At 43.7% G+C, this 27289-nt stretch overlaps 1 protein-coding gene across 1 annotated transcript; it reads right to left on the bottom strand.

Annotated features, from left to right (window-relative positions):
- Nucleotides 1-1894: 1894 nt before the first annotated feature.
- On the bottom strand, nt 1895-21419 carry ACER2 (alkaline ceramidase 2). Its single transcript, XM_064140196.1, has 6 exons — nt 21197-21419; nt 16813-16927; nt 15730-15871; nt 11495-11632; nt 6270-6407; nt 1895-5152 (listed from the first exon to the last, which is right to left on the bottom strand). The coding sequence occupies exons 1-6, from the start codon at nt 21302-21304 to the stop codon at nt 4966-4968; spliced, it is 828 nt and encodes a 275-aa protein (XP_063996266.1). The 5' UTR covers nt 21305-21419; the 3' UTR covers nt 1895-4965.
- Nucleotides 21420-27289: the final 5870 nt, after the last annotated feature.

Raw genomic sequence — 27289 nt, 5'->3', positions numbered from 1 at the left:
GGTATTTGTGAACCTTCCCAGATTTATGAATGCTTTCCATGAGGGCACCACTGAGCAATTAAACAGAAGGAGTTTACAAACATGACTTGGTGAGCACAGAAGTTATCTCAGCTTGCACTGTTTTTGACTGATGGCCAGGTGTATGGCAATGGAAGATTTCAAATTGTCCCTCTTGTGGGTGCTTCTGCCTCAGAAGTTTAGAGAAAAAGGTAGCTGAAGTAATTCCTCCAGCTCATAAACAAAAGCCTGTGAAACAACTTCCACATGTAACTGGTTCCTGATGCTGCAGCTGGTAAGAGCAAAAAATCAAAGCCCATCTAGAACCTGAGCACTATTTTGGCTTCCTCCTTGGGTACGTGTTATTTAAACACAGCTTGAGACAGCTTTTCTCAGAGGCCTGGCTTCTCTGTCTGACCATCACACTGGAACAGGCTGTCCAGGAAGGCTGTGGATGACTCCTCCCTGGAGGTGTTCAAGGTTGGGCTGGACAAGGCCTTCAGCAGGCTGGTCTAGTGGAAAGTGTTCCTGCCTATGGCAGGAGGGTTCCAATTAGATGATCTTTAAAGTCCCTTCCAACTCAAACCATTCTATGATGCTATGGTCTGTCTTGCACAGCTTGCAGGTAAGGTTCTTGGCTCTGTCAGATCTGGTCAAAATAAGCCAGGAGCTCTGAAGATACGAAAGAAATGCAGTGGTATGATAACGTTCCCCTTGCTTCCATAGGAAAACATATCAATAATCCCCAGATAGAGCAGGCTAAGTGACAGAATGATATCCTAGTGAATCCAACATCTGTTTTTGACACCTTGCCAACTTCAGATATTAATTCTACACCAGCAACACTCTTGAATTACTGCCACATTTCCACATAACAGTTATTTCAAGCCCAGTAACACTGGTTTTATGGGGATCTGCATGTGTCTCAAAGGTCTTTTACTTGGAGCCAGAGAAACAGTGAGTAAAACGAAGTTAAGAGGAAAGAGACAGGTGCAATGCTACTATACAACCATTATCTACCTTCCTAAGTTGGAAGCACAGTCTTAAGTAATGAATACTGATGATTCACCTTTTGTTCTCCCAGACATACTCACTTTGACCAAGTTTTCTGGATTTGTGCAAATACAGACCACTCATTTTTAGCCATTCATTGCTGTTCCTTGATCCGTGGGCTTGCATCTTCCCAAGTATTTGATTTATTTGCACAAAAACAGTTGGCTCAGCAAAGTAATCTCAATGTCACTAATTGATGGTCTTCCATATAAAACAGTCTCCCTACACCTCAGAATTATCTTACCCATGTGAGGGAAAAATTATCCATGTGTGCTAGTCTGAAGCAAACTAGAATGTTTTGGTGAGAAGAACTAGATTACAGGCTGTGAAAGGGAAACAGTGGTGATGTCTATTGCCCTCACAGTCTTGCTGAGGAGTATGGGAACAAGAAATGAAAACATTAGATAACACTCTCACCGTTTTTCTCTCACTCTCACTTGGGCTGCTGACTGAGCTACATCTCTCTAACACCACCCTCCATTTGGCCTAACCCACTTTGCTTCTTACCCTCTTGGCTGAACCTCTATTCTTCCTTGGGACTGGGGTAAGGTTGAGAGGGGCAGGGGGAAGGTGCAGGGGTGGTTGAGAGCCCCTCCTGGGGACTCAGGTTTATGGGAGGGGAGCTGTGTTTCTGTATTACCTTTTACCTTGTATATTTCTGTATATACTGTAAATATCTGCTTGTATATTGTGCTAGATGTAAATAAATAGCTTCATTCGTATTTCCAGAGCTGGCTGAGTCTAGTCTGGGTGATTTCTAAAGTGTGGGGGGGCGGGGAACACCCAAACCATCACACCCTGCTACAGTTCCAGCAGCTACACTCTTCTCCACAAACACAATGCATGAAAAGGCATACGATATTTATTCTGAATGTAATGTTGCAAAGTATTACATGCTTTCCACAAATTTTCAGCATACAGACTTTGACTGACATGGGGAAAAAAAAGAAAGAAGAAAACAAAACCAAAACAAATAAAACAAACAACCACCTCAATACCACTCCCCGGATACTATTTATTGAGGTTTTAGTGACTGTGAATCAGGCAAGTGTTTGCAATCACGGAGAGACAAAACACTTTCTTGTAAGTAATCAGAACTGTAATATTGAGGGAGCAATGGATACCACACATCAAACTACGAAATCTATATTATGCTCAACATATACTGCATCCCACTTATTAAACTAAAATACTAACTGAACCTAAGGACTTGAAACCTGCTTCCTAACAGCAAGGGAAGAAAGCATTCTGTGGCTTTAAAACCTGAGCGTGTATCACCTTACACTCCAATATAATATAACAACTTGTGCACGTGTCTATTCATTTGTTTGATTAGGCCACCACCACAAACCCCTCTGTATGCCAATCACTTCTTTGAGTATTAATGTTACCGTAAACCAAAGCATTAGCCCAAAGTGCAATCTGTAAAGCTCTGAATCCAGTAAAAAACAGTATCATTTTTCATTTCCGAAATAAATGTAGCTTTTCTCAGGGCATATTAGCTAACATTCATTTAATGTAAAGTGGTGAGCTGCTGTTACAGTGGAATATGCCCAAGCAGTTTTGCAGCGGATCTCTGAATATCAGACAGTGATCTCTGTTCACAGAATCCCCTATGTAAATTATGAGGTTTAGTTAACAAAAATACAGATGATTCTTGGCTCGCACTTGCATTCATTCTGTTCTGCACTACCTGAATGCATTACTGCCATTTTTTTAAATTACAAAATTACTTCTTTGCGAGCAGCCACACTCTGCAGATCAGAAGACAGCAGTTAACAGTGGGCTGACTGGAGCCCTTCACTAGAGTCAGAGATTGCTTTCAAGCAAAGTATTAACTGCAGCCTTCGCTCCAGGCATTTTGAATAGTACATTATGCCTGCAGTTACTAATTTCAAGCAATACTGAAAATAACTTATTTATCGTAACATAATAATTTAGCAAACACAATGAAAAATCTTACTCAATGCAGGGCCATGTCGGACATCAGCAACCTTAGCTGGGTTCCAGCCAGCAAGCCTACCCGCATAAGGATCTCATAATTTGAATTTAAATACCTGAGAAGTGTTTGAAACTGAGCATTTCATAATTACAGAGAAAGGAACAAAAAGAGAAATGCAGCTGTGTTTCAAAGATTAATAAAGATTACCATATGAACTTTTACAAACAAGTTTCATAGAAAAATTATATTGACTTAGTGTCCAAAAAAAAACTTCCCTCAGACAAATCCAGTAGCAAATTGTGTTAATCCACACTGTTCTGCTAGAAATGTTGCTGGGTTTATGATCTGTTAGCCAATCTGACAGTAGGCTACACATTCAACTCGAAGTTCTTCCAAAGACAGCCATACCTCCCACCAAAAACTTTGCTTTAAGGGTAAGAGCATTCACCTTAGCTCTTGTTTTCAAAACATATATTTTAATACAAAAGTTATCTGAAAGGTTTTACAACACTTGAAAGGTAATTTATGCCAAAGGTCTTGTTAAAAGGCAGTCTCCTAAAGACTATACTGTATGGAGTATATTTCCAGGTCTCTTAAAATCCAAGTACACCATGGGAGTTCTTAGCAAAATACAGAATAAATGGTATTTTGTGGTCTAGTATTAAAGAAAAAAATCACTTATTAAAAGTGTACATACAAAGCCTTAATCCACTTACTGATCTGATATCAGGTGGAATGTACCCAACAGCAATGATCAGCAGAAATAATAGCTAATATTTGAAAAACTGTGCCTGCAATTTTCATCCTTTCAAAAACAGACTGAGCTTGAAAGAACCACAGACATTCTTGAACTTCAACTTCAAAGTATAGCCTTAAAAACTTATTAGGTCCAGACATCCCTTAGCTTTACAAAGCTGGCTAAAAACAAACAGAAAGCCTGAATCTATCATTCTTTCATAAGAACTGAAGACTCAATGTCACATTTTGTTGCTCACAGAAATCAAAGTCTTCTGTTTTTTGAGTGGTATCTACTTTTTTCCTAAGTATAACTACCACACTACAAACTGGACTGCTATTCACATCACTCTGCAATGCACTAGTGAAAAGTTAACTCTCAAATGTACAGCTGGGAACCTGAAAGTTTCTATAGTTTAATCACACTGCCAATCAATGCTGACCCAAGCTCTTCCTGAAATTAATGCTCACACTTCTGGGTGATTTTCAATGTCAAATTCAAGACCAAACATGTCTGCAAAGGTAGAAATAGATTTTGGTGACATCTCTGTAAGAGCATACAAACATCTACAGGTCAGTGGAAGTATAGCAAAGCTCAAAACCCTTGAACTATTTCATTTCAGGGACTGAGTCTTCTGTTAGCTATTCCCGCATTCGCGCCGTCTAACTGCACTGCTGCAGTTGCTCAGTTGCTGTTTTACCTGGGGAATCACCCACGTACTCCCAGATGCGAGGTGATGCACAGCCACCCGCCCGGCTGGGTGGAGCGCGGGCTTCGAGCACACTCTTGTGGCCATATGCAACCACACGAAATTCAAAGCTGAGAAGGGCACAGGATGGCAAGTAGGCATCTTGGACTGGCTTCTTTTACAAAGAATACCTTAAACCAGAAGTTACTTAAGAAGTGAATCAAGCACCAGAGACGACCTACTGCAGAAACATCATTCTTTTACCCTGGTATTTGGAAAGAGCTTACATAAAGTGAAATGCTACATTGAAAACATAGTGCAAAACAGAGCCAACTAGTGCAGTGGCTACTTCAGTGTTTAAGAACCTGCAACTTCCTACCTTATCTCCCTCCTCCAGAGAGAAAAAAGAACACATTTGCCTCCTCCTTCTGTGACACCTGAAGTGCTGCATATCTTAAGACAAAATACAACCCCATTAATTTAGCATTATTTAAGTACTGTCTTTGCTGAAATGTAAGTTGAAATTCCATCCTCATTTCATGATCAACTTCATGTGATCTTCACAGGTGACTTCTTGTGTGCGCAGAGGAGAGTAACATAGGGAACTCCAATGAATGCCCATCTTTCACTGGGCCAGAACTTTATGACAGGGCCTTGCTCAGGGATCTCAGAGGCAGCATCGAAGTAAGCGAAGCAGACACAGCCCAGGTATGCAGCAAGACAAATCAAAATGTGCCTGAAAATAGACAACCGCACCCCACCCCCCACAAAACAGAGAAAAAAAATCAGTAATGTGATCTCAGTGAAGCAATCAAATACATCACCAGGCTTTTAAAATCAGTCTATCCTTCACCTTATTCCTCTGAATCACCACTAGGGTTGCAGTCTGCATGCAGACAAACACTACAGAGAATAAAGAAAACTAAAAAACCATAGCCTATCCTCAATCCATTTCATCTGTAGCTTTTTAGCAACCCCAGCACCTGACAGATTTCTGTGGAGATGTTGAGATACGGCACCTTGAATAAGATACAATTTGTTGGATGGTAAAAGAGAAAAGGCATCAAACCCCTTCACTGCCTCCCCTGGTGAGGTTGCATATGGAGTACTGAATCCAGTTTTGGGACGCCCAGTTCAAGAGGGACATAGAACTGTTTGAGAGAGCCCAGTGCAGAGCTACAAAGATGATTAAGGGAATGGAGGAGAGACTGAGGGAGCTGGGGCTTGCTAGGTTGAGTGGTGACCTCATCAATTTATGAAAATGTAAAAGGTGAGAGACAGGAGGAGAGAGCCAGGCTCTGGGGCAATGGGTGGAAGTTGAGGCACAGGAAGTTTCATGTAAACATGAAGAGGATTTTTTTTTTCACTATGAAAGTGACAGAGCACTGGAACAGACTGCCCAAGAGGGTTGTGGAGTCTCTCTCTCGGGAGACTTTCAAAACCCGTCCAGACGCATTCCAGTGTGATATGATCCTGCTCTGTCAGGGAGGTTGGACTGGATGATCTTTTGAGGTCTCTTCCAGACACTGGTATTTTGTCATTCTGTGATTCACCCTCAGATGTTAACAGTGGAAGCTTAACCTTTCACAAGCACTGCTCCAGTTGAGCAGTGCTATGGGATTTTAGAAACCAGCAGGACAAGGAATTCAGCTACAATTAACAAACTTAGTGTCTGAAAAATCCGATTGGGTCAAAGAGGCTCCTAAATCTGCCACCCTGCATAGTGTGAGACTTGCTCTGGGCTTACAATCTTACCACTAGCACAACCAGAAATACCCACAGAAGGATAGTGTGGTGAGGATGTATCACACTGGAATCAAATTGTGACATTTATACACAGTTTATAAACTTACCATACACAGTGCAAGTAGGGAAAGTTAAATGAGGACCAGATCTCACAAAATACTTTGTCACTGATCCAGCAGAAAAGTGCTAGCATCCACCAAAGACCTGAAAAGAGACCCAGTTTGTACACACGCAGGTTTTCACACCTGAGGAGAACACAAAGAAGCTGTTATAAAATCAAACAAAATTTGCTTGCAATGGCAACTTGATGCTTTCTGGTTGTATGCATTTTAGGTAAGATTCATGGTGCCAAGTACATCTGTAAAATGGCTCCACCATAAATGTCCTTAACTGAGGAACTTTTACTTACAGTAAATACACCTCAGATGCAAGGCAGTAGTGAGGAGAGAAACCTTTTCATCAGTAGCTGTGCTTTGGGTATTAAATATCAATGTGCAAACGGTGAGCAAACATCAAAGCATTCCCACGTCTAGGAAGAGATACCTAAGATAATTACTAATTATGGACACTGTCTAGGAATAACTAGCCACGCAACAAGTGCTCAGATTTGTTTGTATTTGTCAATAGACTGATTAAAAAAAAGAATTGCATGATGCTTTTTACAATTGGTTCATTGATTCCCACTACAAGTTACTATTATGCAATGTAAGAACATCTAAGGTAGAAGCCTCTACTCAGAGAGGCCAAACAAGCATGCCTTAACAGAAGGCACAGACAACCTCTGACAGAATTCCTCATGCTGACTAAGCTGAAGTTCTCTGCCTCCACAAGAAACTTGACTTGTTCATAGAGGTATAACCTGTTAGCTGAAGGTTCATGCCTCTGCATGCACAGATCTCTGCCTGGAAAAAAGTGGACCCAACAAAGCTCCTACTTCCTTGAGGGCTCTGGAGTCTCTCATGACAGCCCTCAGTTTTCTTCTTCCTAGTTCATCATTGCCTACCAGTGAGGTCAATAGCACAGCGTTCTCAGTTTAACACAAACAGAAGGGCTTTTTAATATGAGAATTTCTGCAAGCACTGCGTGCCCCAGTCAACTGCTACCCAAAGGAGTTGAGCTGGTACAAATTTCTAGCAGCTTTATCTTTGCATATCATGGCACCTCCCAGCAAAATATAACAGCTTTTCTTCAAAGAAGTACAAGTTTCCAGATGTTGATTAATTGTGTGATTAATTTTGGCACACATATCTCTCTTAATAACCTAAGGGATATTTTTAACTTTTAATTATCTTAATCTTTTACTCAAAGGAATAAGGGAACTGTGAGCAACCTGAGACAAGAAGCAGACCTCCCCACACAGCCACGTTTCTAGCAGGAGAATCAAATATGAACTGACAGACCTGAAGCTAGGGTAAATCTTCACTGCCCAAGGCTGAGAGGTCAGCTGCACAACAGTATTCAAGCATCTATTTGGATATGGAGCTATTCACATGACAGATGATGACTCAGTAAATCATACTAACTTGATGATATCATCTCAATGATTATTTGTCTTGAATCAGCAAGCCAAAGGATGCACATCTACTTTCTCCCTGATACCTGCCATTCTCTCTCTTTTTTTTCTGAAACACAGGATGGTATTTGCTTGAACAGAAATTAAAATTTTACAGTACCTCTATTTTTCAAGGACAAGTATGTACTTAAGTACCTTTTGCTCTTTTGATACTCTCCCACATATGATACTTCCTAGCATACACCCTACCCCACCAGCTCCACATTTAAGAACTTAATTCTCTTTTGTGACAATATTATCTCCTCGTCGAGGACAAACAAGAAACATAAAAATCTCATTTGGAAATACAATGGTTCTGACTTGCACAAATTCTGTACAGGACATACACCAGCCAAGAACAGGAATAACAACACAGAATATATGCAGTTGGAGGAGACCTCCAAAATCATCCAGCCTTCAATCCAGCACTGAAGAGTCAACACAACCAAGCCCCTAAGTTCCAGATATTCATGCAGCTTCAACATTCCCAGAATGGGGACTCCACCACTGCCCAAGCAAACCATTCCAATGTTTGACAATCCTTTCAGTGAAGAAATATTTCCTAATATCCAGTCTAAACCTCCCCTTGTAACCATTCCCTCTAGTCCTGTTGCGTGGCATCAAGAGGATGGCTCTGTCGTCATTCCAACCTCCCTTCACATAGCTGAGAGCAGTAAGGTCTCACATCAGTCTCTTCTTCTCCAGACTGAACAACCCCAGCTCACTCAGATGCTCCAGGCCCATCACAAGCCTCAGTGCCCTTCTCTGGACAGGCTACAGCACCTCGATGTTCTTTGTATAGTGAGAGGCCAAACTGAACACAGTACTTGTGGTGTGGCATCACCAGTGCTGAGTACAAAGGGATGATCACCTACCTGGTGGCCACAGTGTTCCTAATATAAGCCAGGATGGCACTGACTTTCTTGGCCACCGTGGCACATTGCTGACTCACATTAGGTCAACTAACAACCGCTACCTTAGGGTTCTTCTCCAAGATGCACCTTTCCAACTACACATCTCCAACTCTGTAACTTATTATGGGGTAAACTGTAATCCAGGTGCAGGACTTAACTGCTTAGTCTTGTTGAACTTCATGCAGCTGACCTTGATCATTGTTCTAACCTGTCTGGATCCCTCTGTAAAGCTTCCCTACCCTCTAGCAGATAAACACAGGTACCCAGCTTGCTGTCATCTGCAAACTTACTGAGACTGCACTCAATCCTCTCATCTAGATCACTAATAATGATATTACAGAGCACAGGCTCCACTACTGAGTGCTGGGGGACACCACCAGTGACTGGATGACAGCCAGACTTAACTCCACCCACCAACACTCTTCAGGTCCCACCGCTAGCCAGATATTGATCCAATGCAGAGCGCACTTACACAAGCCTTGTGCCAGGAGTTTCTAAAGGAGAATGCTGTGGGAGACAGTGTCAAAGGCTTTACTGAAGTCCAGGTAGAAAATGTCCATATTCCTTCCTCTATCCACTAGGCAGGTCACCTTACTGTAGAAGGAGATTAGATTAGTCAGACAGGACCTACCTTTCATAAATCCATACTGGCTGGGCCTGATCACCTGCTTGTCTTGTGTGTGCTGGGTGACAGCACTCAGGAGGACCTGCTCCATACCCTTTCCTGATACCGAGTTCAGACTCACAGGTCTGCAGTTCCCTGGGTCATCCTTTTGGCTCTTCTTGTAGATGGTCACATCTGTTAGCATCAGTCAACTGGGAGTTCCCCAATTAGCCAGAAGTGCTGACAATGGTGTCTTGGTGATCTCATGAACCAGCTCCTTAAGTATCCTTAGGTGGATCTCATCTGGTCCCATAGACCTGTGCACATCTGAGAGGCACAATAGGTTGCTGATCATTTCCTCCAGCGTTGTGGGGGCTGCTTTCTGCTCCCTATCCCTGTCTTCCAGTTCCAGAAGCTGAAGCCTCAAGGAGCAACTGGTGTCACTGACAAACACTGTGGCAAAGCAGCTATCCAGCACCTGAGCCTTTTCCTTTCTTTCGTCACCAGGTTCCCTTCCACAGCCAGCAGGTATGTGGGCTTTTTCCCTAGCTTTTCTTTTACTGTTAAGATAATTCATAAAAGCACTTTTTATTATCTTGTACTCTTCCTGAGTTGCCTGCCAGTAGTTTTTCCTTTTCCTCTTGAGTTCTACCCAAAGCTCTCTACTTAGCCAGGCTGGTCTTCTGTCCCACTGGCTCGTCTTCCAGTGCATAGGACAGCTTGTTCCTTTGCCTTGATCATTTCCCTCTTGAAGAATGCCCAGCCTTCCTGGACTCCTTTGTCCTTCAGGACTACCTTCTAGGGAATGGCATCATCCAGTCTGCTGAACACTTGCGCTCCAGAAGTCTACAGACATAATTGCCTTTAACATTTGGGAATTCATAATAAAATATCACAGGTATTCCAACACTCCAATGCACAATTAAGAAGGCCATATATCACTTTAGGCCCCTTTTTAATCACAAATTCAGAATATTTATCTGTGTCCTTAATCTCTCTCAAAAAACAGACAGGGAAAGTCTACACATTTCAGTAAGTTATGACCTTTCAAAGTTTCAAAAAGCAATTGGTAGTCATACCAATTCCCAGATTCGATTCAATAGCAATCAGTCCTGTGAAACACTACTTATTTGTCCTTTCAAGTTTCTCAGAAGCTCATGCCTGGAAAACTGATGTGTAGATAGTTTACATAAATTATTCAGTGCCACAACCAGATATCCATCTGCCCTGTAAATAGTTTCTTGTTGCTTTCATCAAAATGAGACATGTCCACCAACATTTTTCAACTACTGACCTTCTTGTCTATGAATGAGTTGTGCACTGTTTCCCGAGTTTCTCTGACCACAGAACTAAACGCTCAACAGGATATCTAATAGGAAAAGACTCATGAACACTTTTACAAAGCATTGTTAGCAGAGCTTCCACTGTATGGACACAGTGGCAGAATAGGTAGCAAACAGGAGAATCAACATTGTAGCAGACAGAACACAGACATTTGGTCCTACTCTGGTTTCTTTTAATGCACACTTACATATGCAGTATGTAAGAGTCAAGATGAGCTGTGAAATCCTCAGCCTTTGGAGAAAAGGGAGAAAGGACAAAATTGTGTTCTGGTACTTATCTGGTCCTATTTGCATCAGGAGAAGAGATGCAAAAAAAAAAAAAAAAAAAAAAACCATCTTGGACAGCTGCTATCACTATCACAGTAGGACTCCCTGAAATATTGGTTAGCCTCAGGTTCTTCCCCTTTTGCATTCTGGCTTTACAGTTTCTAAAGGTCTGATTGATAGATACCTTCTACAATCCAGTAACAAATCTTCGTCAGTCTGACTCCATCATAATGCATATCAGAAAACAAAGCAGTGTAGGACTGTGAGAGCTGTAACACTTTCCACAAATGCTTGGGCCTTGCTCCACATTGCTTCTAGTACCCACACTGTGATAATATGATCATCTCACCTTTATGCAAACTACACAGCAGAAATGCTGTCAGTAGAGTGAATGCTTGCCCTAATTCTACAGTAAGCAAATACATTTGAGTTAGATCAGGTTGCAGCAGGAGATATGTTGCAAGCAGACAGACAGTATCTGGCCAAGACAAAAATGTCTGAACTGGCAGAGCAAGTTTATACCAGATCTGTCCTTGCATGTGTGAGAAACAATAGTCTCCTATCACAAGCATGTAGCCAGATGTAGTATCTCACTGCATGGTGGTCTAAGGCCCTCAGGAGGCAATGTTGCATTCAGGAGAATTATACTCACCTCTTCAACTCGGCAATAAGCAAAGCTGTGCAGGGGAGACCCAGAGTCATTAGTGAGATATTGTTGATGGCAGGCTTAATGAAGGCAAGGCAAGTAGTAACTCCAGACAGGACACCCACAGCAGCTTTAAATCGGCTCCTGAATGGGTTTTTAGGGGGAAGACACAAAAATTCCTTTTTAAAAAATGCTTTTAATTATTAAAATTATTTTTTTTTATTTTAATAATTTAACAAAATCTATGTTTCTCTGTGTTCAGGAAGTGCAATAACAATGTGCATAAAACAGATATGGATCTTGCTCAGACTTGCATGTGCTTGGTTAACCACATATACAATTCTTTGCTGGAGGACTGAGGTCTTCTGAAGCAGCTGTGTGTATATGTATGCACTTGTGCACATCCACACTAATCACTGGTTTCAAAATCCAAAGGCCACATTCAAATTTTCTCCCACAATAGGTTAGGAGCAAATCCATCTCTGCAGACAGCACTCTACTTCCTCTAAGCAGTGTTGTGTCATCATTCTTCATTTATTTAACATGGATTTGTAAGATATTTTGTTACCAGTAATGTCTCAGCTTCTAGATTCCTGTTACAGTCTATTTTACTTCGTTTCTTTTAAGCATTAAGGGTATTGAAAATTACAAGGTAAGTAAGAACATTTATTTTAAGCAAATTCAATAGCAGGTGAGGAATTCCCACACTTAAACACTTGCCCTACATTTTTAGCATAAATTAAATGATGATTAGGCCCTATACAGACAACCTCACAATTTTTACATTAAATATGTTAAATATTTCCTAAATGTCAAGTTACAACTTTAAAACAACTCACTTCCAGTCAGTGCTGGGCCCAGTCCTGTTCAATATCTTTACTGATGATCTGGACAAGGGGATTGAGTCCACATCAGTATGTCTGAAGCAAGGAGCAGGTGCTGATCTGTTGGAAGGTAGGAGAGCCCTGCAGAGGGACCTGGACAGACTGGATGGGTGGGCAGAGGCCAATGGGATGAGATTTAACAAGGCCAAGTGCAGGGTTCTGCACTTTGGCCACAATAATCCCATGCAGCACTATAGGCTGGGGACAGAGCGGCTGGAGAGCAGCCAAGAGGAAAGGGACCTGGGGGTACTGATAGATAGTAGGCTGAACACGAGGCAGCAGTGTACCCAGGTGGCCAAGAGAGCCAATAGCATCCTGGCTTGTATCAGGAATACAGTGGCCAGTAGGACAAGGGAGGTTATTCTTCCCATGTACTCAACACTGGTCAAGCCACACCTTGAGTACTGTGTCCAGTTCTGGGCCCCTCAATTCAAGAGAGATGTTGAGGTGCTGGAAGGTATCCAGAGAAGGGCAACAAAGCTGGTGAGGGGCCTGGAACACAAACCCTATGAGGAGAGGCTGAGGGAGCTGGGATTGTTTAGCCTGGAGGAGACTCAGGGGTGATCTTATTGCTGTCTGCAACTACCTGAAGGGAGGTTGGAGCCAGGTGGGAGTTGGTCTATTCTCCCAGGCAACCAGCAATAGAACAAGGGGACACAGTCTCAAGTTGTGCCAGGGGAGGTATAGGCTGGATGTTAGGAGGAAGTTCTTGCCAGAGAGAGTGATTTGCCATTGGAATGGGCTGTCCAGGGAGGTGGTGGAGTCACTGTCCCTGGAGGTGTTCAAAAAAACCCTGGATGAGACACTTAGTGCCATGGTCTAGTTGACTGGCTAGGGCTGGATGCTAGGTTGGACTGGATGATCTTGGAGGTCTCTTCCAACCAGGTTGATTCTATGATTCGATGGCAGACATTGCCCTTGAACTGCTGGCCAATAGGTTTACAAAGTAAGTTTCTGTCCAAGGACAGGTCTTCTGTCCATAATTCTATCCCTGAAGTAGGGTCTCAGTATACTTGTACAGCGCCAAATACTATCACCTTCACCTAGTTCGTTCCACATCCTTTTTGCTTTAATTTTTTTCTTTCTGCTAGAAAGCTAAAACTTACTGAAGTAGGAAACTCTGATCTGCTGTGAATGCCTGAATGACTGAAGACAGCATAAATTGGTCATGAAACATAACATTTGCAACATTGAAAATTCAGAGTGAGATGTGGATGAATGAAAACCACAACAGTAATCACAAATTCAGAGGATTTTAGAAGATCAACTAGACAAAGCAGGAAAAAAAATACGGCTTAGAGTTTGTTGCCTAGTAAATCTTTCTTATGTACACTTCACAAGACAAGCAAGACCATAACATATAACTGACTTGACATATTCTCAGGAAGAAGTGTTCCAAGAAATTCAGGATACAGAACATTCTTCACCTCATCTCAGTATTTTTGTGACCAACTACAACCTGGGAGATTACTATTTATAGTTTTAACACCAAGTTCAATAGAAATGGAATTTTGTCCTGCCTAAGACCAAGAAGAGATTTGACCTGTCTTGTCTTAAACAACTCGAGCCGATACCATTTTAAGAGGAAAATTAGGAGGGGAACAGATAACGGCCTGCAGCATCAGAGCAGTAAGCTGCTTTTCTCTACCATCTCATATGGCTAGAAAACATTAGTTTGAGCATGTGCTTTGTGGCAGGTCAAAACTTGGCCTTCTGTTGCCTCTCTACACTTTGCAATCCAATTGACAGTTGCTGTCCCAAAGGTGGTCTCAAACTGACAGATATACATAAGGGTCAGAGTACGAATTTACCTTGGTTAACCCACCACCTCTGGATCTAGCAAAACAACAACACTTAAGTGTTGTTGGATCTAAGTGTACTGAAACGTAGGTTTTCTACCTCTCTCTTTCTATCTGTCTCTCCCCCTTTCTTTTATCTCAGTTTTCTGCTACTTTTTTTTCTTGATAGATATCACCTAGTTGGTTCTGAATCTGTTGGACATATCTCTTCCACCCAAGTGTCTTTATCCACAGTGCTTGTCATTAGGAAAAAAACCACAATAAATTAAATCATTTTCACCCTACTAAGCAGGAGTAGCCCTCACTGCTCACTGAGTAGGAGGTGGCAGTTACTTCTTGTATTACTTCTCGGAGTCATGTTTTCAGTCCTGGCACTATTGCATCACTGCTGAGCAAGGTTTGCCTGCTCAGCAGACTATAAAAACACAACTCCTTTGCAGTCCACCAAGCAGTAGGAGGCACCCCCCAAAAGTGTTACTGTTCCTTTTATATGGGATACAGTTTAACCTCTTGGCCCCTATCATTAACCTACCTGGAACACTATCAGAAGATAGCGATTGATGACTAGTAGCAGTAGCCTTACACTTCTGAGGAATAATTTACATGTAGTCACAGAAATTCTTCAAGACTAAACTTTTCTTCACTCAAACTAAACATCTAAAAGCCATGCCATCAAACAAAACCCCACAATAAAACTCGTTGGCTTAAGTTGATGGTGTGTTGCACATCAGGATAAAAAAAGCCATTATATTGCACAGACTGTATGTGGCAGTTCAGAACACAGTTTTCTCTGTGTAACCTCTCTTGAGAAACGGTCTGTCTAGACACCAATCTTCTCTCACCAACCCTCCAGCAACTTCTAATCATGCAAACATCAAGGAAGAAAAACAACACAAAATCCCCCCAGACAACAGCTGTACAAGAAGGCAAGAGACAGTAGCTTTAGCAATTTTCAGAGAACATTGGTCTGAATTTCAAACTTCTCCATTACCTCAACTTCTTTACTGCATAAGAGAGCAATATGTACAAATATTATAGCACAATTTTTTGAAGAGGGGCTGCAACGTTTTTTTTTTTTTTTAGCAACATTAAGCTTCTGAAGAAACAGCCTTTCAATACTTAAACACCATTCTTAAACAATGTCTTCAACATTCAGATGAAAATTCAGCTGATTTTCATAGGTCTAGTTGTATGCATGCTTTAGGATATACAAAAGGGAGGAGAGAGGGATTCTCTTACTTTATTTGCAATTTATATAAACTATTTATGTAAAGGTCTCCCCAGAGAGAGAGCAGACATTTCCAGAGACAAGTTACCTCATCCCCAGTTCTGAAGTTACAGAGCACAAACCTCACCATCACGAACTAGAGAGTCAGAAATTCTAGAAAAAAAATGGGTTGAGACACAAGCAACAAGAAGAGAAAGGAGTTGGACAAGATGGAGGCAGTAGTGGTAACGATGGATGGTAACCAAATGCAAGTAATCATGTGCAGGTTTAGGAGATAGCATAAGAGGTTTCAAGAAACATGAATGTGTACGTGTACAATCGTTTGATTACCTGTCATTCCGAAAAACTCTAGGCAGGTATCTCCTTGGGAACCACATGGCAAAAGCACACATCAGGACCCAGAGAATAGCCAGTTCATCTAGCATTTGGCCCAGGAAACTGAGAGTGGCATGAAAGTAAACAGATCCAATTCCTGAAAGAATCAATGCAAAAGCAACATGCATAGTTGAAGTACTGTATAGAGCAAAACAGGCTGCTCAGGTTCAGAACTTCATAACAAATGCTGGGTACATGATCCAGAAAAGGTTTTAAAAATAACCCTAAAACCAGAAAAGAAGAAACTCCTTTCCTAAGAAGGCAATCCAAATCATCACCATCTCATTAATTACAAAGCAAACCCATTACAAAATCAGCAGCTAAAGATGCAAAGTCCTACCAGAAAAATAGATAATGTGTGGAAGCATACAAGTGGTAAAGTTCAGTGCAAATCAATTCAGAAATAAAAGCCAAATGCTGATTCTGAAGTTTTTTGCACAAGAACAGCACAAGAATAAAGATGAAAAGCAGCATCTGATGACTACTACAATACATGTTGGGTATAGTAATATTAAATGTAATTTAATAAATGTACATTTAATATTACTATACCAAACTAAGTGGTGTACTGCCCCACAGGGCTCTGATTACCTCTTTAAGAGTTCCCAGTTCCTCCAGGAATTAAAAAGCTAAGAATCATGCATTTACAAAACGGCTAAGCTTTTGGGCTTCCTCACTGCAGTGCAAAGCCTGTTACCCTCTTCTGTTGTATTAGGTACTTTCGGATCTCATTCAAGCAACAACTACAGAGGAAGAAGGGTCAGCGTGGCTACAGACTAAGCCCAGACTTAAACAAAAGAAATCATGCAAAGGAAGGATAAGAAGGGAACAGAACTAAGTCCAAAGTTCCCATTCATCTCAAACTGCAAAACACATTTTGCTTTCAGAAGCCATGGATGCTCCAGCTTCATGCATACGAGGAAAATCCTCTGTAGCTGTCAGGATTGCTTCAGTTTGCCAAACAATTAAGCATAAGCAGGAAAAACTAATATCCTCTCTCAATTCATGAATAAACAAACAAGAGTCTAACCAACTTACCAACGACAACTAGCAGAGTCCATATTAAATATATTCCACTGTTGAAGCAGGTTGCATATTGACGGAACAAGTACATACATATGGGTGGTAAAACAAAAAACAAGACGTTGCTTATCTGGGGGGGCAGAAAAAAAGAGTATCACAAGGACAGAAAATTAACAAATGCTCAATATTCATAGGCTGTCTAAGACACATAGAAAAACATCAGTAAGCCTCAGCTCAAGAAATCATGGCACCCAGCTGCTGCCAAAGCTGATCTGTAGAGCATCAGCTTCTTTTAACGTTGTGAAACTAGCAACAGCATAAAAACTTCATGTAAAAAAGGGACTAGTCACAGCCCTAAATTAACTTTTAAATCTACTCCCAAAGGAATTTTAAAGGTCTACAAGTACTCAAGACTGGTGCAATTAGGAAAGCTAACACGAGGAAGGAGCTGAGGTACAGGCTGTCCTAGCATGTTCTCTCAGTGGCTATGGAAGCTAGCATAGAAGAAAAACTAGAAGTAGTGGCACGAGACAGGGCTAGTCAAGCTTTGTGGAAGTCAACTCAATGAGCAGTAGCTATTCTCTTGAAGGTCATAAACGCAAAGCTAATAAGCTTAGAACCTTTTTTGTGCAGGGTAGAGTCTGCAGGTGTAAATTCTTTTACACATAATCTTTTTCTCTCGGTTCTCCATTATATAAACAACACAATATGACTAAAGACCATTTGTACAGCTGCTGTGGTCACCTTTCAACATAGTCCGAGAACAGAGCATATGACGACACATCTCATTTAACATCTGCAAGGCTCATCAAAACATACTAACTACAGAAGCAATTTCTCAGCACCATCTACTTCCTGCCTGACACCTCTCCTCTCTCAAGGTACACCCTCACAGTGGCAGTACATCTGTGTTTCCCTTCAAAGTCTTATCTTTTAGATTCAGTTAATACACTTAGAAGGAACCAATACCCATGCAGTCGATGGCTGCAAATATTATGCAAATCTCAGCCATCAGCATTCTGGTAACAGCAAACGGCTCAAGCAAAACTAGCTAAGGCAGAGTGACCCTAGCAATCAGGCCACAACAATACCAACCAGTCACACTTACTGAAAGGTGCAACTATTAACACTACCCTTTCCAAGCAAGTGAGGCACCTACCCATTTGGTGCTGGTTTATGAAAGTATGCTCCATGTGCAGATATTTTGCAATCTGCAAGTGGCCAGTGTGGTTTGATAATGTATCATTTAAATGCTGATGCAGGTAAGATTAATGCAAAAAGTAGTAATAGGAATACAGAGAATTTTCTTTGGGATTTACAAACGACAACAACTGAAAGTTAAAGTTATGGGGGAAAAAATCAGCAAACCACCAATACCAGTGGCTCTGGCTTCATACAATTCTAGACCTTTATTTTTATTTTCCAAATATTCAACTGTGTTAAAATAATACATGACATGGGCCAGAGAGAGAATGTTAGAGGCATGCTTCGATCATGACCACAGTCCAGACACAATCACATTTCCTTCAGTCCTAACACAGCTCAAGAATTATTTACTACTGGTACATCTCCTATACAGCAGCTGTGTTATTCAACTCGTTACTCAACCCTCACAGCAATACTATCTCTTCATGAGGAGAACACAAAAATGGCCTAAGTCAGGTCTTGGTGAACTGAAAGAGGTTGTATCTTCTATATCCTGATCCATAAGTATGCCACCCAATTCTTAATACTTCTGTACTAAAAAAAGATGATGCAGAGAGGATGAAACATTCTCTCACACTCTTATCTGATGCATTTAAAAAGCTTTTATCTCCCTGCCAATGCAGAACAAAGGCTTAGTAAAAACACAGGCGATTGCCTCTTTAAATTAAAAGTTGGAAAGAAATATGTATTATATGCACAACTGAACTGCAGAGTACTGACTTCACTAGTGACAGAAAAGAACCCAACTGTTTCCAGGTATCTAAAATACAGCCTTTTTCCCTGTAAATATCTGCACAGGATAAATTCTTTTGATCATGTGGAATCATTATGTTCTAGAGTAGGGTTACAACGCATTAGGACAAATTATTTATCTCAGAAAAATAAAAGACAACAAATTAAACTAGAACCCAATTAAAACCTGTTTTCTCTATAATTATTCTTTCGAGTTTAAAAGTATTTTGTGGCCTCTTTACTGATAAAGAGTGTAAGGACGGAAAGTAAAATAACATCAATCCAGATAACGTATGCTTAAAAAATAAGGCTGATCAGTTTGTACAAACTTTATGAAAAAAAACAGTGATTTAATCCTGCTGAGCATTTTGCTTTGCTTTTCAACTAGATTAAGTCAAATTTATGCATAAGAGATTTGAGTCCCACTGGAATAATTTTTCAAATGCATTTCAGATAAGTTGTTCTAGTTTTGTGCTTGTATGAATACTGCATGAGATCACAACTGCAAAATGAGGATTAGCAAGGGTTTATTCTACAGTTTAAAGACCTACATGCCAGGTTCTAGTATGCTGAAGTCAAGTCAATCAATACTGAATAAAATCTAAATTCCATTAAGGAACCTGTTAAAGTGTGGCCAAAATTTCCCAACTGTCCTCTCAACATCTGGCTTTTTGGGGGTACAGCTGCACAATCCCACAAATCTACTTCAAGTTGCCATTTTAATTTTCAAAAGTTGCCAACACTGGAGTGAAACACTCATGAACTGCTACTAATGAACAGAGGCTAAACACAACTGTCCTCATTAGAGTATCTTTTTCCCCACCCTTTCAAGTGTTCAGCTCATTGGCTTGTACATAGCTGCTATAATACAGCAGGCTTCAGGGCAACTTTTTTTGCTGTATGTCTCTGTTAACCCGACTGGAACCTGTTACTCATCTAGACACCCTGCAGCTCCTAGCGTTTTGCAAGTTTCTACAGCACTGCAAATTAGCTCAGTACAATTAGGACGGCCATACCCCTGCACAGCTGGATCTAAAACGCACTTGCTGTCTTCAAGAAACTTGTTTATCCCAACCTTTTCCTCCTTTTGTTTTTGGTTCTTGCACAGTGACATCAAACACAAAGAAAGCAGAGTTTCCCACACACACCCTCAAAGTTCTCCAACCACCCAGATAATTTTTGCAGCAAACTGCAAGAAAAAAACAACAAATTAGCAATGTACACTGTGTGCTGCAGAATTACTCGCCCCATACGGGCAGCACTGCCCATGAGACAAACACCCCAGTGAGGTCTCACACCTACTTTCTTCCACTGGATGTTAGAAGTTGAAGAAACGCATCTTGAAATGGATAGATAGTTCAGGCATTAATTGGATTCAGAAGGAAAAAAAAAAAAACACAACACATTTTAATGGACAAAATTAACAAAGCAGAGGCCCAGATCATCATTTCTGTGCACAGCACTGTCTCAGATCCAAAAACACATAGGGCATTTCTGGGGCTTGCTCCTGGGCATATGCTCTTCACGGAAGGGCAAACTATCAAAGACGATTGAGTTATCTCTCTGGTGGATCTGCCACTACAATTCCTTACATCAACAGGATGTAAGGAACATTGCTTCCTGTTCAAAATGTGTGGCACAGGGCAGTCTAGCTGAGCTACTGTGATTATGCTTTCCAGAGTTGTCTCCAGCAGCTCAGAAGTATTGGGGTGGCACGAGAGGACACATCCTGTGATCCTCTGATGGGGGGCCCACAGATTTCTGGAAAGAAGCAGTAATTGCATTAGTCTTCCCCCCTCCTTCCTCTCTTCGGCTACTCTATTAAAGAGACACCCCTCAAAAGCATATAGCTGCCAGCTGGAGCCGGCAACCTCCAAGGCAAATTGTTCTTGAAAGCTTCGTTTTCTTAGAGCCAAACCTTCCTGGACGAAACCCAGTTTTGTTTCCAAAAACTAAAGTGTTGATTGCTTGTTTGCACAGTCCTGGCTGACACCTGTTTAAATGGATACTGGACCAAGCAATCCAGTAGTCAAAGTCTGCACTCGGCTATCACAAGGCTCAAGGAAGCAGAGAGTGGCTTCTGCACCATATTGTACGAAACGGTTTGTCAGGACTCCTCTCCAAACCTCTGTGTTACGCCTACGGTAACAGTAAGGAAAAATGAAAGGTTTGATGCTAAGTGTACAAGCGGATTGGACAAGGAAGCAAAAGGCAGCGACAGGAAGGCATTCTAAAACCCTATGAAAAACCTGTAGGAGACAAGACTCGGTCGGCGGCAGCAGCAGCCTCCCGGGGCGCAGCGCGACCACCAGCCTGTCGGACCGTCACAACACGCTCGCCACTCGCCGGCGTCGGCCACCCCCGACAAGAAGAGCACCCTGGCTGTCCAGGCCGGCCCGCCGCCAAGCCCCTACGCCGAGTTCGCCCCTCTTCTCCGCCCCTCTTCTCTGCACTCACGCACCGTGTTATAGAACTCGGCGATGGCAGGCACGATGGTGTAGTTGTCCTCGCACCAGTCCACCTCCGAGCTGCCAGCCCGCAGCTGGTCCCACCACAGCAGCACGCCCATGGCGCCGCTGGCCACCCCGGCCAGGCACTGCGGGAACCTCGACCCGCCCGCGGCCTCGGGCCTACGCGAGGGGCGGGGCAGCTTCCCGCTGCCGCCGCGGTGCCGGGCTGGGCTGGGCCGGACCCCTTTGCGCCGTGGCCGGCAGCCAGGACAGCAGATGGTCGGGGTCGCACGCGAGCTAGAGGCAGAGTCCCCTGCAAACTAGGCGGGCTGAAAATCTTTCTCCTTGTTCCCCCGGCGGCAGTGAACTGCCAGGTTCTCCACACAGGTGGCCTGCCGCGTTCTTCCGCCCCCCCCCCCCCCCCCGCTCCTTTGTACGCCTTTCATCAGTTCGGTGGAAACAAGTGGCAGCTTCCCGCGCTCTCCCGAGCGTTAGGCGGCGCGGCAGGAGCAGCGCCGCCATCACCACCACTGCGCCTGTGCGCCGAAAGTCGTACACGCACGTCTCGCTGAAGTAGGTAGCCTGGTGCTTGCTTCGTGCTCGGTGAAATGCTAAAGGCCAACGCGGGCTGTGTTTTCCTCTTGCTCGGTACCGGCGCTTGCTCCTCCGAGAAAGAGCACTTGTCATCGCCTGCCGGCCCCGCTCCTGGGCCACGCAGCTGGCGACGCCCGAGCAGCTGCGCGTCCCGCTCCGCCTGTCCTGCCACCATCAAAGGAAGCACAACGCCCTGGGAAGCACTCGGGCTGCACGAACTTAGGGGCTTCCCCCGCAAACCGATCCGAGCACAGCCCCTATCGATGGCGTTTCAGCTGTCGATACTGTCAAGTCAGTCTCTCCGACACAGCTGTTCATCCTTAAAGAGCACGTTGTGTTGTTTTGTGGTTTGGTTTGGTTTTGGACTGGTGTGTGTGGGTGGGGTTGTGGTGTGCTGGTGGTTTGGGTTTGGTTTTAACGTGCAAAGGGAGGCCGCCCCATGCCTGCCGGCAGCGCGGGTGCCAGCCGCCGCTCCTGGCCGGACTGCTGCGTCCTGCGGTCCGATGGAGGCAGATTGGTTGCACAATCTGCAATAAGCCAAAAATCACAGAGAGAGACATTGTTTAATTATTTCAGAGCTGGGAAATCCTGGGTGCTCGAAGATTTTCCACAAATCAAGTTAACTCGCTCAGTACCGGGGCAGACACTTAGTAAAACATACCGGCTCTGCCCCAAGACTCGCACCCTCTAACTACCCTTTGGTTAGTCTCTGGCTCGCTTCACGTTGAAGGGCAAACTGCTCTTAAATTCACTGTCCATGCTCATAGTGGGGGGGATTTATGTGGAGCAGGGTTCTTCTAGCCAGGAGGTGTGGGATTTAATATTAAAATGAGACTAATTTAGTCCAGGAAACTATTTTCAAGCCCAGAAATTGCTACACTATTTAGTAGAAATTTTACATACTTGTCCAGGATATTTCAAGCATCAAGGACATAGATTTATAGAATCATAGAATCAACCAGGTTGGAAGAGACCTCCAAGATCATCCACTCCATCCTATCCCCCAGCCCTATCCAGTCAACTAGACCATGGCACTAAGTGCCTCATCCAGGCTTTTGAAGACCTCCAGGGACGGTGCCTCCACCACCTCCCTGGGCAGCCCATTCCAATGTCAATCACTCTCTCTGGAAAGAACTTCTTCCTAATATCCAGCTTAGACCTCCCCTGGCACAACTTGAGACTGTGTCCCCTTGTTCTATTGCTGGTTGCCTGGGAGAAGAGGCTACCCCCCACCTGGCTACAATGTCCCTTAAGGTAGTTGTAGACAGTAGAATGAAACTTAAAGATCAACATCCCTGCCACAGACAGGGACACCTTCCACCAGACCAGGTTGCTCTAAGAAAAATCAAGGAGTGCTGGTAAAGGGCCTTACAGACCAGATGCACATTTTGAGGATGTCTGTAGCAAACCATAAAATACCAAATTTTGTAGAAATGTTTGTTTATAGTAGTCAGTTGATAATATGCAAACCTAAACAACGACTACTGCAGAAGTGTCTGCAGCTACTAGCTGGAGATGTGTGACATGTAATCTTGTAAAGGCCCAGGCCTGCAGTGAGTAAGGGAAGCAGGAAGAAGATAAAGGAGAAGCAAAGATATCCTGACATTGGCAATAAAGAGGGGCCTGCTGATCCAAGATGAAAAGACCCTGTGAGAAAGACTGTGCTGGCACTCATCTTGGATCACCATTAAGGACCACTGGGGCAGGTTGGAACTGGGGTGGAGAATGGGGAAATACCTATGTTAATGAACTCCAAGAAATAATTGTAATACCCCCACCTCTTATTATGAATATGTATGCTCTTGTAACATAAACTGTGGCTTGTGCCAGCATGGGGTATGCAGGATTGATGGAGCGATCCAGCCTGCACCCAGTGCTGTAATAAAACATACCTACTTTATAACTGTGCATGAGTTTTGGGGTTCATTTTGCAGGTCAGCTCAAGGCCTTATCCTGGCCTTGAACACCTCCAGTATGAGGACATCCACAACCTCCCCAGGCAACCTGTTCTAGTGTCTCATCACCCTCTCTGCAAAGAATTTCTTCCTAATCACCAGTCTAAATTCACCCTCCTCAAACTTAAAGGCATCCCCTTACATCCCTTTCATCCTATCACAACAAGACTCTGTAAAAAGTCCCTTTTGAGCTTTCTGGTATCCTGCTTCAGGTACTAGTCTCTCCAGCTTTATTAGGTCTCCAGACAATTAGGTCTCTCCAGCTTTGAATGCACATTGGAACCTGTGTTCATGCTCATTTGTAGAGAAAGGTACACTGAGTGCTGCCACACAGGCAAAAAAAGGGACCGTGTGTGTGCTTTCAGTGATGTCACTTCTCCCCTCCAGCCAAGAGAAGTCCCTTTGACTTAGGCAAGGAAGAGAGGCTGCAATTTCAAGCCTAGAAAGTCCTTTAAAATAAGTGTTTCTCTGTGTGGCCTTTGCTTTTTCTTTTAATCCCATTAAATCGCTTCTATCTTGACTCATTAACTCTTTGTTATATAACTTTTCATTATAGTTTCCCACTCCCCTGTCCATCCAAAAAGCAGCTTTGGATGGGCATCTGGCCTCTAGCCAGGGCCAAACCACCACATGCTTCATTACAGATAAGGGATTGACCTGCTGGAAAGCAGCTCCATAGGGAAGGACTTTGCAGTCCTGGTGGACAGCAGTTTATCCATGGGACAGCAATGTGCCCTTGTAGACAAGAAAGCCAGTGGTATCTTCATTAAGAGGAGTGTGGCCAGCAGGTCAAGGGAGGTTCTCCTGCTCCTTTACTCTGCCTTGGTGAGACTACATCTGGAGTAGTATGCCCAGTTCAGGTAGGTAGCAATGAACTTAAATCACAAAGTCCATGGGAAATGGATAGAGATTCAGGGCCCTGGCACACCTGGCCAAGGGATCAGGATTGCAAGCAGTGTTCTCCTCTATCCCACCAATTGCAGGAAGTGATGAGGGTTTTTCCAAGAAGAGCCATCTGGTGAATTCTTGGCTGTGAGCCCGGAGTGACTGGCAGAACTTTGAGTTCTTTGACCATGGGTTGGCCTGTAAGACACCAGGCCTGCTAGCAACAAATGGGGTTAACTTGTGTCAAACGGGTAAAGGATCCTGGGAAAATAATTAGCAGGGCTTATAGGAAGAGCTTTAAACTAGATTTGAAGGGGGATGTGAAGGGGAAGCAGGAAGAAATCAGGTCTGCTTGCAACAAGCAGAAGGTTGACTCACAAGGGGCTCCTAAGGCAGTCAAAGCCAGCAAGGAAACTGCTGTGAAATACCTCAAGGAAATGAAGGGGTGCTCTGCTGAGAAAGAGGTGCAGCCAACTGCCCATCAGGCTTTAAACTAGAGTGGAAGGGGGAGGGGGTTAAACATGACAGCACTAGAGACAAACTGGAGGAAGCTGAGGGTGGTCAGCCAGAGATAGGGGTAAAAGCAGCAGCCCAGCTGACGTGTATGTACATTAATGCACGAAGTATGGGTAACAAACAAGAGGAGCTGGAAGCCTTGGTGCAGGAGGAAAACTATGATACTGTTGCCATCACAGAAACGTGGTGGGTTGATTCACACAATTGGAGTGCTGTAATCAATAGCTCCAGACTCTTCAGGAAAGATAGGCAAGGGAGAAGGGGTGGAGGAGTGGCTCTGAATATTAGGGATGCTCTGGATGTCATGGAGGTAGAGATTAAGGATGGTCAAGCTGAGTCCCTATGGGTGAGAATTGAGGAGAAGGCCAAAAGGGCTGACATCCTGGTAAGAGTCTACTATAGACCATCCAAGCAGGAAGAAGAGGTTGATTTATTACTCTTTAAGCAACTGGAGGTTGCCTCAAGATCACCTGCCCTTGTTCTGGTGAGCGACTTTAACCTGCCAGACATCTGCTGGGACTTTAATACTGCAGAGAAGAGACAGTCTAGAAGGTTCCTAGAGTGTGTGGAGCACAGCTTCTTATCTTAGCTGTTATGTGAGCCTACCAGGGGGGCAGCCCTGCTTGACCTGCTGCTCACAAATAGAGAGGGGCTGGTAGGGGATGTGGTGGTTGGAGGCTGCCTGGGGTCCAGTGACCATGAAATTATAGAGTTTTCAATCCATGGAGAAACCAGGAGGGGCATCAACAGAACCTCCACACTGGACTTCCGAAGGGCAGACTTCAGACTATTTAGGGAACTAACTCAGAAAGTTCCTTGGGAAACAACCCATAAAAACAAAGGGGTCCAGGAAGGTTAGACCTACTTCAAGAAAGAACTCCTGAAGGCACAGGAGCAGCTGTGCCATTGAGACGGAAGATGAGCCGACAAGGGAGGCAGCCAGACTGGATGGGCAGGGAGCTGCTGAAGGAATTAAAGATAAAAAAGAGTATATTGCCTTTGGAAACAAGGGGAGGTATCCCAGGAAGAGTTCAAGGAAGTTGCTAGGTCTTGTAGGAAAAAAATTAGAGAGGCAAAAGCCCATTTAGAACTTAGGCTGGCCATGGCTGTCAAGCAGAATAAAAAATGTTTCTATAAATATATGAATGGCAAGAGAAGGGCCAAGGACAACCTCCAGTCCTTATTAGATAGAGAGGGGAATATAATGACAAAGGATGAGGAAAAGGCAGAGGTGCTTAACACCTTCTTTGTCTCATTCTTCAATAGTAGGACAGGTTGTCTCCAGGACAGCTGGACTCCTGAAGTGGTGGATGGAGTCAGGGACCAGTACAGTCCCCCTCTAATCCACGAGGAAGAAGGGACTTGCTGAGTCACTTTGATCCTCACAAGTCCATGGGACCAGATGGGATCCATCCGAGGGTGCTGAGAGAGCTGGCAGCTGAGCTGGCCAAGCCACTCTCCATCATTTATCAGCAGTCCTGGCTCACTGGAGAGGTCGCTGAAGACTGGAAGCTGGCCAATGTGATGCCCATCCACAAGAAGGGCTGGAAGGAGGAAGTGGAAAACTACAGACCTGTGAGCCTGACCTCAGTGCCAGGCAAGGTGATGGAACAGGTCATCTTGAGTGCCATCACAAAGCACCTCCAGGATGGCCAAGGGATCAGGCCCAGCCAGCATGGGTTTAGGAAGGGCAGGTCCTGCCTGACCCATCTGATCTCCTTCTACGATCAGGTTACCCACCTGGTGAATGTGGGGCAGGCTGTGGGTGTAGTCTACCTGGACTGCAGCAAAGCCTTTGACACTGTCTGCCACAACAAGCTCCTGGACAAGCTGGCAGTTTGTGGCTTGGACAGATTCACTGTGCTGGGTCAAGAACTGGCTGGATGGCCAAGCCCAGAGAGTGGTGGAGAATGGTGCCATATCCAGTTGGCAGCTGTCACTAGTGGTGTTCCCCAAGGATCAGAGCTGGGTCCAGTCCTGTTCAATATCTTTATTGATGACCTGGACCAGGGGATTGAGTCCAGCATCAGTGAATTTGCAGATGACACCAAGCTAGGAGCAGGTGTTGATCTGTTGGAAGGTAGGAGAGCCCTGCAGAGGGACCTGGACAGGCTGGATGGGTAGGCAGAGGCCAGTGGGATGAGATTTAACAAG

This window comes from Pogoniulus pusillus, chromosome Z (genome assembly GCF_015220805.1).
Source record: "Pogoniulus pusillus isolate bPogPus1 chromosome Z, bPogPus1.pri, whole genome shotgun sequence".
In the NCBI taxonomy this organism is placed as follows: Eukaryota; Metazoa; Chordata; class Aves; order Piciformes; family Lybiidae; genus Pogoniulus; species Pogoniulus pusillus.
Note: the sequence above shows the minus strand (reverse complement) of the source record. Positions and strands in the feature narration are given on the sequence as shown.

What these genes read in the sequence shown, in the direction of transcription:
- ACER2 (XM_064140196.1), bottom strand. Translation starts at nt 21,304, where the DNA reads ATGGGCGTGCTGCTGTGGTGGGACCAGCTGCGGGCTGGCAGCTCGGAG. An exon ending in AGAGTTTTTCGGAATGACAG is followed by an intron (nt 11,633 to 15,729) that starts GTAATCAAACGA and finishes AAACCCATTCAG; the next exon opens with GAGCCGATTTAAAGCTGCTG. An exon ending in CCCTACTTGCACTGTGTATG is followed by an intron (nt 5,153 to 6,269) that starts GTAAGTTTATAA and finishes GTCTATTTTCAG; the next exon opens with GCACATTTTGATTTGTCTTG.